Raw genomic sequence first — 10,496 nt, 5'->3', positions numbered from 1 at the left:
TAGAAAATTGGGTTGGATGATACCATGGACCCACAATCCGTCTTCCGCAACCTCATCCGGGGAAAACAACAAAAGATCAGATCATCTGTCATTGTGCTATTCCATTTGCCCTGTTGTTCTTCTTTGTGCGTGTGTGGAGACAAAGCCTTGCTCTGTTACCCCGGTGAGAGTGCAATGGCATCATAATAGCAACCTCAAACTCCTGGGCTCATACAAGCCTCCTGCCTCAGCCTCCCAAATAGCTGGGACTTACAAAAGTGTGCCACCATGCTAGGCTAATTTTTCTATTTTTTTGTAAAGATGGGGTCTCACTCTTGCTCAGGCTGGTCTCAAATTGCTAAGCTCAAGTGATCCTCCCGCAGTACTAGGATTATAGGCATGAGCCACCATGCCTGGCCTGCCCTAATGTTCTTATAGAAGTTTGGCCATAGGCTGAAAGACAGAATTCTCTGCATCTGCCCTCCCCGTTGCCAGGTGAGCCACCCAAACATCAGGGCTTGGTCCTATTCACATGGTTAAAGAATCCTACCTTTGGCCAAGGACTGGAAGCTGTTCAGATAATACCTAGACAGTCCTTAGAATTGCATTTGGTAGAGAATAAAGGGAGTATAAAACTCTTCAATTGGTCTTGTTTTATTATTTGTACTTTGCCCCACTGTAATTAAAAGAACCTAAATGTGATCTAGTTTAGAGAAGAGAAACATAGCAAACACCCATTGGCTGCCCACTCTATCACCATTCCCCTTTTCTTCCTTCCTAAAAGAACTTCACTTTTATTAAGGTATCCATTTCTGCTCCATACAAGCACATGGAAGCTGACTGCATTTCTAGCTCCAGGGGTGGATTAAAATAAGTTAATCAGTGCTGGCTTCAGCAGCACATATACTAAAATTGGAACGATACAGTGAAGATTAGCATGGCCTCTGCACGAGGATGACTCGCAAATTCATGAAGCATTCCATATTTTTAAAAACACTTCTAGATATCAGCCTAGGCAAAGAATTTATGACTAAGACCCCAAGGGCAATTACGACAATTAAAAATAAATAAATGGGATTTAATTAAATTAAAAAGCTTCTGTACAAGTAAGGAAATAATCAACAGAGCAAATAGACAACCTACAGAATGGGATAAAATATTTACAAAGTATACGTCCAATAAAGGGCTAATATCCAGAATCTACAAAGAACTCAAGCAAATCAGCAAGAAAAAACAAAGAACCCCATTAAAACATGGGCAAAAGACATAAACAGAGCTTTTCAAAAGAAAGACAAATGGCCAATAAACATGTGAAAAAATGTTCAACATCAGTAATCATCAGGCAAATACAAGTTAAAACCACAATGAGATATCACTTTACGCCAGTTAGAATGGATTTTGTTAAAAAGTCCAAAAACAATAGATGCTGGCATGGATGCAGAGAGAAAGGAACACTTATGCGTTGTTGGTGGGACTGCAAATTAGTACAGCTTCTATGGAAGACAGTATGGAGATTCCTCAAAGAACTAAAAGTACACATACCATTGAATCCAGCAGTCCCACTACTGGTATCTACCCAAAGGAAAAGAAGTCATTTTATCAAAAAGACACCTGCACTTGAATGTTTATCACAGCACAATTTACAATTACAAAGATGTGGAATAAACCTAAGCGCCCATCAGTTCATGAGTGGATTAGCAAAATGGGGTATATGTATACCATGGAGTTGTACTCAGCCATAAAAAAGGATGAATTAATGCCTTTTGCAAAAATTTGGATGGAACTAGAGACCATTTTCCTAAATGAAGTATCTAAAGAATGGAAAAACAAACAACACATGTACTCACTATTAAATTGGAACTAACCAATGAGCACAAATGTGCACAGAGGGAAGTAAAATTCAGTGGAAATCAAGCAGGAGGGAGGGGGAAGGAACCTAACAGGTACAATGAACATGACTCAAGCATTACAAAAGCAATCCATGTAACCAAAAACATTTGTACCCTCTTAATATTTTGAGATAAAAAATAAATAGGCTGGGCACGGTGGCTCATGCCTGTAATCCTAGCATTCTGGGAAGCTGAGGTGGGAGGATTGCTTGAGCTCGGGAGTTCAAGACCAGCCTGAGCAAGAGTGAGACCTGGTCTCTACTAAAGATAGAAAAAATTAGCCAGGGTCCCAGCTACCTGGGAGGCTGAGGCAGGAAGATCACTTGAGCCCGGGAGTTTGAGGTTGCGGTGAGCTATGATGACACCACTGCACTCTAGCCTGGGTGAGAGAGTGAGACTCAGTCAAATAAATGAATGAATGAATGAATATAAAAGTAAATAAGTAAGTAAGTTAATTAGCACTTGTAGTTTTCCTGATGATTCATATTGTTCCCATAGTGGGCAAGTGATCTAACTAGGCTCAATCAGACTCAAGTAAAGTAATTATATCTATAATTATTGAAGAACTTTTGTATCTTTTTTTTTTTAATTTTAATTTTTATTTTGTTTTTGAGACAGAGTCTCACTCTGTTGCCCGGGCTAGAGTGCCGTGGCGTCAGCCTAGCTCACAGCAACCTCAAACTCCTGGGCTCAAGTGCTCTCCTGCCTCAGCCTCCCGAGTAGCTGGGACTACAGGCACGCGCCACCGTGCCCAGCTATTTTTTTCTATTTTTAGTTGTTTGGCTAATTTTCTTTCTATTTGTAGTAGAGACAGAGTCTCTCTCTTGCTCAGGCTGGTCTTGAACTCCTGAGCTCAAACAATCCTCCCGCCTTGGTCTCCCAGAGTGCTAGGATTACAGGAGTGAGCCACCGCGCCCGGCCGAACTTTTATATCTTAAAACTTAAAAATGTGACTATCAATATATGTGGCCCCAGTGGTTGTTGGTAGCTATCTTATAATCATGAGATGAAATTAGCCTTAAGATGAAGAAAATACCAAAGAGAGTGAAGAAAAGAACCATAAAGACCCTGATAACATCAGTTGCTGATTGGCCCACACTTAGAGCTCACTTGATCTCTGGACTTCTAGTTATATGAGATGATAAATTTCTTTGTTAGCTTGAATCTGATTTCTGTTTATTTGTAGCCAGAAGCATCCAGTAGATTTATGAGTCACCCCTACTTTAACAGATTATTTTCCCTGCTTCCACACTTGCCCCTGTCCAGTTCCTTTTCCACCTAGCATCCACAGTGGTATATTTAAACATAACTCAGTCCTTTTTTTTCTCAAGTGGTTTTCCATTTACAATTTTTAATATAATCATTAGATGGGAACCCATTTGGTTCCACTACTCTAGTTTCCAAGAGGAGAGATTTTTCCCCAGATGCTTTGGCCTTTTATTTCCCTCTTTATTCCTCTCACAGTGGTGAAAAGATTTTTTTTTTGGCATGTAGTTCTTCTTCATTGGGTAGAGCGAATCTGTCAAATGTTCTAGACAAAGGAATAAGTTCTTCTCTCTTCTTCCACCTGGGCAATGGGAAGCAGCCCAGATGGGTATTTGTATTTGATAGAACATTGCTTTGAAGGGGCTATTCTAAAATTTGGACTAGGGGGTAATTGTGGCAGTTAGAAGTTAGCAGGCTCATTTAGCTTATTGTCTGTTCAAAGGATATATGCTTTTAAACAGTAGCTAAGCTGGAAGTCAGAGAAATGAATTTTTAATGTAGAGTTTCAAACATAAGCAATAAATATCCATAGTTTCTAATTTGAGGAGTGAGAAGATAAAAGTACTATTTTTATTCCCGGAAAACTTCAACAAATACTTGCTAAGCCTTCCATTATGTACTCCCTTTGCTAGGTACTGGGAAGAAATTCAGAAGTATGACAACAGCTTAAGCGCTATGTGACCTAGGGAAAGTCGTTTAACTTCTTGGCACCTGTTCTCTCATCTGTAAAAAATAAGGACAATATCTAAGGGCCTAGTATAGTACCTGGCATAAGTGTTACTTTCCTTTCTTTTATCTTCTTCAAAAGGAAACTGGGCATGGCCTTTCCTATAGTTCTGCCCCCTGTTTTATTAGCATTAACTTATTTGGACAGGTGCTGCTCACATGATAGAGGCTGATGTCCTCCTGCCAGATGATGGATCAGAGCATGGCCAACCGATTATGGCCCATCCTCCTGAAACAAACAGTGATAATACCCTACAGGAGTGGCTGGCTGAAGTTATGAAAAGCAATAAAGGCATCAAGCTGGATTTCAAGAGGTATTTGTACAAACATGTTCAATTTTCTGGTTGTTATAGAATAACTTTGAAGAGAAAAAGTGATAGCTGCATATATCCATGCCTGACTACCTCTTTTTGTACTTTATCCAAACTGAAAATGGATTTGTACACTCTAATGAATGTTTCAGGAATGGATCTAAGACCGAATAAGTTGTTTACTAAAATTGTTTTTTGGGGACCCTTAGAGGCTAAAGTTAGGTTAATTTTTATAAAGGAATTTATCATAAGTGGTAACAGGTAAATTTAAAATGCTACTTTTATTAAAAGGTAGTCCAGGAGAGTGAGAGTTGGGAGAATTTTTTTGAGGTTGTTAATGCATATCCCGTTTGATTTTGTATTATGTTTGTAAAGGGAATTATTTAGAAGTCTTTAATAATGAAAGTGTTCCTTAACAATCACATTTTGGAGGCATTACTAATGAAGAGCAAGATTAAGTGTCATTTCTTTTGCTGTGGCCATCACAGTAAATTTTATTTTGTAGCATTTTGGCAGTGTAAATATTATAGATAAAGCCAGGAATACATTGTGATGCTGCAGAAGCACACCATAAGCCCCTATTATGGGTCTTAATAGAAGGCAGCTGCTATTGAAATTTAGGATTGGCAGTAAATCTACCTCATCTCTGACTAGTATTTTGAAATTGAATTATCTCAAGGAATTAAGGATTTGGAATCTTGTAGAATTTTTCTTTTTTTTTCGAGACAGGGTCTTGCTCTGTTGCCCAGGCTAGAGAGCAGTGGCATGATCATAGCTCACTGCAGCCTCCAACTCCTGGGCTCAAGCGATCCTCCTGCCTCAGCCTCCTGAGTAGCTGGGACTACAGGTGCACACCACCATGCCCGGCTGGTTTCTTTTTTTTTTGTGGAGACCAGGTCTTGTTATATTGCCCAGGCTGGTCTCGAACTCCTCGGCCTCAAGCGATCCTCCCACCTCAGCCTCCCTAATTGTGGGATTTTTAAGATGACTCTAACCATTTGTTGTGGGGCAAAATATACCAGTAAACCTCATTAAACTGTTGGTAAATGAATGGATATATAAAATCTTGATATATAGGAGTTTGGGGTTGATAAGGACTTGGAATTAAAGAATTATCTTAAGATCATCATTTTTCAAGTGATGAATGGTTCAATTCTGTTATATTGACAAAGAAACTTAGTCCCAGAGAAGTTAAATGATTTACTTAAGGACCACAGCTAAGCTTTGACAGACGAGCTAGAACCAGATCCCAGGTCTCCTGGAGCCAGTCCAGTGTTCTCTGTACCATGAAATAAAGCATTTGATCTTTAATGCTTGGTGACTTAAACTTTCAGATCTCCTTCCCTTGTCGTATGCTCAATTTTTCATATGTTTATTGTAGCCCCTTGAATTGTTCTCTGTGATGTATTCTTTGGCTCCTCGCCAATCAGATCAACTCATTCATTCCTAAATGCTAGCAGCTACCACAAAAGTGTGGAACCACTGAAACAAAGATTTTGCAAGTTTTTAAAATCATAACGTATTTGGAGAGGAATAGATATAAACTAAGTTATATGAACACCTAGTATATGTCAGATACTGTTCTAAAAGCATCACATGTGTTTTTCATTTAATTCTCGTAACAATCCCAAGAGGTAGGTTATTACTGTCATTCTCGTTTTCCAGGTGAGGCAATGGAGGCAGAGAGGGCTAAGTAGCCTGCTTATGGTCACAGAGTTGGTCATGGAGATGGAGAGCTGTCAGCCTTGCTGGAGAGTTCCCACTCTTAACCAGAATGCCGCACTGCCTCTGTAAGAGTAGCTGAATGTTACCTCTGAGTCAAATTTTAGTAGTTCTTGTCTCGTGCTTCTAAGTAATTATGTTTAGTACACAAATAATAAGTAATATATTTTAAAATTTTATCCAGAGTTTTAGCAAACTCTCCAGTGTTTTAGCAAAGAATTATTTCCCCTTAAAATGTAATTTTAAATAGTTTATTACAATTTTAAGTATGATTTTCGTTTTTTTATTTCTAATTTCTAAAAGAAATTAATAGGAAAATAGGATAAGATATTCACAAGTTTGATTTACAAGTAATTTTTTAGGAAAAAATCTATTCTATAATAACTAAGTTTATATTCTTTTCTAGGGATTTAAATAAATAATACCAAAGAGCAATTTTAGGTAGTTTTCTAATCAGGACTTTCTTCTTCAAACGATCATCCTGACAAAGCTTTTGGCACTTCCCTATGGGAAACTTAATACTAATACATGTAAGAATTGAGAATGTCGGCCCTTGGTATTTTCAATTAGAGTTACGTGGAATTTATAGATTAATTTAGAAGGATGTGTCATTTTGTGATATGTATAATATTGAGTCTTCCAGCTAGGAACATGGTATGTTATTTTTTTTGTAGTATACAGTAGTCCTCTGTTATCTGCAGTTTCTGTTACCTGCAGTCTAAAACTATCAAATGAAAAATTCCAGAAATAAACAACTCATAAGTTTTAAATTACACACCATTCTGCATAGCACAATGAAATCTTATACTGTCCCACTCCATCCTGCCTGGGACATGAATCATCCCTTCCCTTTATCCAGTGTATCCACACTGTATATGGTACCTGCCTGTTAGTAGCTGTCTAGGCTTTCAGATTGACAGATCACAAAAAGAAGGTGAATATAGTACAATATGCTATTTTGAGAGAGAAAGATCACGTTCACTTAACTTTGATTACAGTATATTGTTATAATTGTTCTTTATTTTTAGTTATTGTTAATCTTTTACTGTGCCTAATTTATAAATTAAACTTTATGATAGGTATATATTAATAGAAAGAAGCATAGTATATATAGGGTTTGATACTAGCTGTGATTTCAGGCTTCCACTAGCGGTCTTGGAATATATTCCCTGCAGATAAGGGAGGACTACTATACATTGTATTTTGTTGTTTGGAAAAGTTTGTCCTCAATCTTTTTGTCAAAAATGTTACAGCTTTTCTTCCAGAAGAATTTTAGAATTATTTTGTAAAGTTCCAGAAAGTAAGAGCTAAAACAACAAAAAGTTTTAGGTTTCTTAATAACATTTAGAATTTTTAAAAATATAGGTTTTGTTTTTCTTATTTAAGTTTCTGGTAAGGAAAAATGTTATTACCCTAATTTATATTAGTGATAATTAAAATATTTATATATAAAATGGAATATGTATATTAAATTCTTATTTCATTATGTTCTGTGTCGTAGCTTTTTATGTTTGCACAGTGCTTTGCATGTAGTAGGCACTGAATAAGCACTGGTGGAGTTTCTATTTCGGGGAGAATATGCTGTTTGAGACTGGATATTATCAGATGGCAAATCAGTGTTAAACAGCCCTATGTCAGCTTATTAAATTGAGAACACCTAAGAAGCTCCCTCCTGAAATGTAAACTGGAAATTAGTGACTAACCTTACCTCCACGGATACCAGTTTTCTTAAGAGATTAGAGTCCTTTCTGGAAAAAGAGAGGAGCTTGGCAACAGACATGCGTGGTTTAGTTCAAGGTTTTCCTTTGCTCCACCTATGAAGAGCAAAACTCCATGGGGACTTGGCTGCTGCTATAGGACTTAAAGAGATGCAAACTTTGGAGTCACAGGTACAAGTTGCTTGCTACCAAAAATGGAATTTTGTAGGAAGTACAGTGCCAGATCTCAGAATTGTGGTTACATTATAACATGGCATTGATGCAGTGTGAGGCAGGAAGCATTTAAAACAGAGAAGTAACAACATCTAAATTAGAGTTTGCAAGGTCCAGCATTAGAGTTTTCTTAATCCACTAAAATCTAGAGCCTTTATTTCAGGGGTAGAAGAGTAAGAAGAAGGAAGTGTTCCACATGGGAGCAGAGTGAAAGAGGCTAGAGGCTGAGAGCCAGAGCCTGTTTCCTCTAGTTTTGGTGCATAGTATCCTTGCTCACTAGTAAACATAACCCAATAAATAAGATTATTAATTTCTCCTCTTAAAGTAGGGGATCCAAAAGGAGTAGAGAGAAGTAGAAGCATAGACAGAAGTACTCCAGTCCCTCAAGAAGAAAGATGGAAACATGAGGAGGGGTTACTGAGTGTTCTCTCCTCCAACATCCATCTCCAAAATTCTTAGCCTTTCATCACAATATTCACTACAAGATAATTTTCTTTTTCTTTTTTTTTTCTGAGACAGAGTCTCACTCTGTTGCCCAGTCTGGAGTGCCATGGCATCAGGCTAGCTCACAGCAACCTCAAACTCTTGGGCTCAGGCGATCCTCCTGCCTCAGCCTCTCGAGTAGTGGGGACTACAGGCATGCGCCACCATGTCCAGCTAATTTATTTCTATTTTTTTTTTTTCCATTTTTAGTAGAGACGGGGTCTCGCTCTTGCTCAGGCTGGTCTCGAACTCCTGAGCTCAAACAATCCACCCACCTTGGCCTCCCAGAGTGCTAGGACTACAGGCATGAGCCACCTCCCCTGGCCACCTAATTTTCTTATAAATGAATATAGGCTTTAAAGGTTCAGAAGATAATCGGTTATAAGTAGTATAGTTTTCCAGCAAAGTTTGTCTGTATATTTTTAAAAAGTAAAAATTATGTAGGCTGCTTAAAAACTTATTGTTTCAAAGTCTATAGGTGTCACTCTGCTCCCATGTGGAACCCTTCTTTCTTCTCACTCTTCTGCCCCTGAAATGAAGGCTCTAGGTTTTAGTGGATTAATAAGCTCTAAAGATGGACCTAGCTCTAGGGAAGTAAAAAGAGTGAAGCTTCTTTTTAATTTAAACTAAAGTATCCTTGCTGGAATCGGAGATACAGTGCTTGGGTGCACTTGGGCATTTCATAAATGTGAATTTGCAGGTTATAAGTGTATTTCATTTGTTATTTATACTTTCTGTGATGAGTGAATATTTGTGTCTTTTCTTAAATTGTTTTCACACTGAGTGATCCTGATACAGAGTTTTGAAACCTCTATTTTGTCTACAGTTAGTGACATTATTCATATATTTATAGAATCTTTAAGGTACCTTCATGAATAATAAGAAATTAGCATTTTGAGATATGCATATATTATTAGCTTTTCCCTCTGGTGCTATGTTATCTTTGATTTTATTTAATTCAGACATTATTATATTTTTATTATGAATTGGAGAGCATTAAAACCACTAGTCTTAAAGAACTTCTTTTTACTTCGACTTAGGAATATGTCTTATTGACAACAAGCTATGTTTTTAGTCTGGCAGCTGTGGAACCATCCATGATCCTCTTGGAAAATGTGAAGAGGCATCTGAAGTGTCCCGTATGGATTAATGCTGATATTCTTCCTGGTCCAAATGGAAATAGCAAAGTAATAGATGCAAAACCATTTATAGATACTGTGACATCCTTCTTTCCAGATGTGACATTATCCCTGGGTTGGACAACAGGATGGCATCCTGAGAAAGTCAATGAAGGTGATAATTCTAATAATGTATTTCTTGTTGGTCAAATTAAAATATCCTACAAATACAAAAATAACATCTTTAATACAAAGCCCAAAACATATCCCACAAAATCTTAAGAGCCTAATGGAGAGGAACACCTAACCCTACAGGTATGTGTAGACGCTTCTTTCTTTTTTTCAGATAGACGCTGTGTTCATTGATGATGTCTGTCACCTATCTGCCATAGGAAAGATTTATTTGCAAGGTCTAACATAACCATAGCTGCCTTTTTACATACTTTGACCAACCTGAGTTGGTCTCTTTGAACTTGTAAAATATTCTAGACTCTCTTTATTTTCCTTTTTGCCATACCTTAGAGCAAGCTTCTTATGACAGATGAAAGATAATAATAATAACAGTGGTTGAAGAGCACCAGTTCTGCTTTCTAGATATTGGTAGGGGTCCACATGTAGGTTGCTGAAACCTTGTTGCCCTTGTTATGCTCTCTTTGGCTGGACAGGGGAGTGGGAGGCCATGAGACACTCCCCTTGGCCGATTCCCTTCTTTTCCTACCTCTTCCTACAGATGAGCCAAACATTCAACTTCTTCCTGGTTGAAACTTATTGTACCATTGGATTTACCTCTTTATTTTTTCACAGATCTTTAGTTAGTGATTTCCAGGTAAACAGCCAGTAAACAGTGAAGGGCTCTGGGACATCTGACCACGTGGTAAAAATAATAAACTAAAAAGGTAGTTAGAGCTTTTGAAGAAGTTAACCTGTATCTTACTGCGTTCAGGGAATTCATTGTTTTACTCATTTGCTTTTACTATTTTCAGATATAAAGTTTTTTGTTTTTTTTTTTTTGAGACAGAGTCTCACTGTGTTGTCCTGGCCAGAGTGAGTGCCGTGGCGTCAGCCTAGCTC

General features: G+C 37.8%; 1 protein-coding gene across 1 annotated transcript in view; it reads left to right on the top strand.

The window, feature by feature from the left end:
• Positions 1 to 10,496, top strand: part of FAM151B (family with sequence similarity 151, member B) — a 25,316-nt gene that overhangs the window by 10,355 nt on the left and 4,465 nt on the right. Inside the window, exons 3-4 of the mRNA XM_012664556.1 lie at positions 4,009 to 4,174; positions 9,383 to 9,600. Coding sequence (XP_012520010.1) covers positions 4,009 to 4,174; positions 9,383 to 9,600 — 384 coding nt within the window. The remainder of the gene's footprint in view (positions 1 to 4,008; positions 4,175 to 9,382; positions 9,601 to 10,496) is intronic.

This window comes from Propithecus coquereli, unplaced genomic scaffold (assembly GCF_000956105.1).
Source record: "Propithecus coquereli isolate 6110/MARCELLA unplaced genomic scaffold, Pcoq_1.0 Scaffold9, whole genome shotgun sequence".
NCBI lineage: Eukaryota > Metazoa > Chordata > Mammalia > Primates > Indriidae > Propithecus > Propithecus coquereli.
Note: the sequence above shows the minus strand (reverse complement) of the source record. Positions and strands in the feature narration are given on the sequence as shown.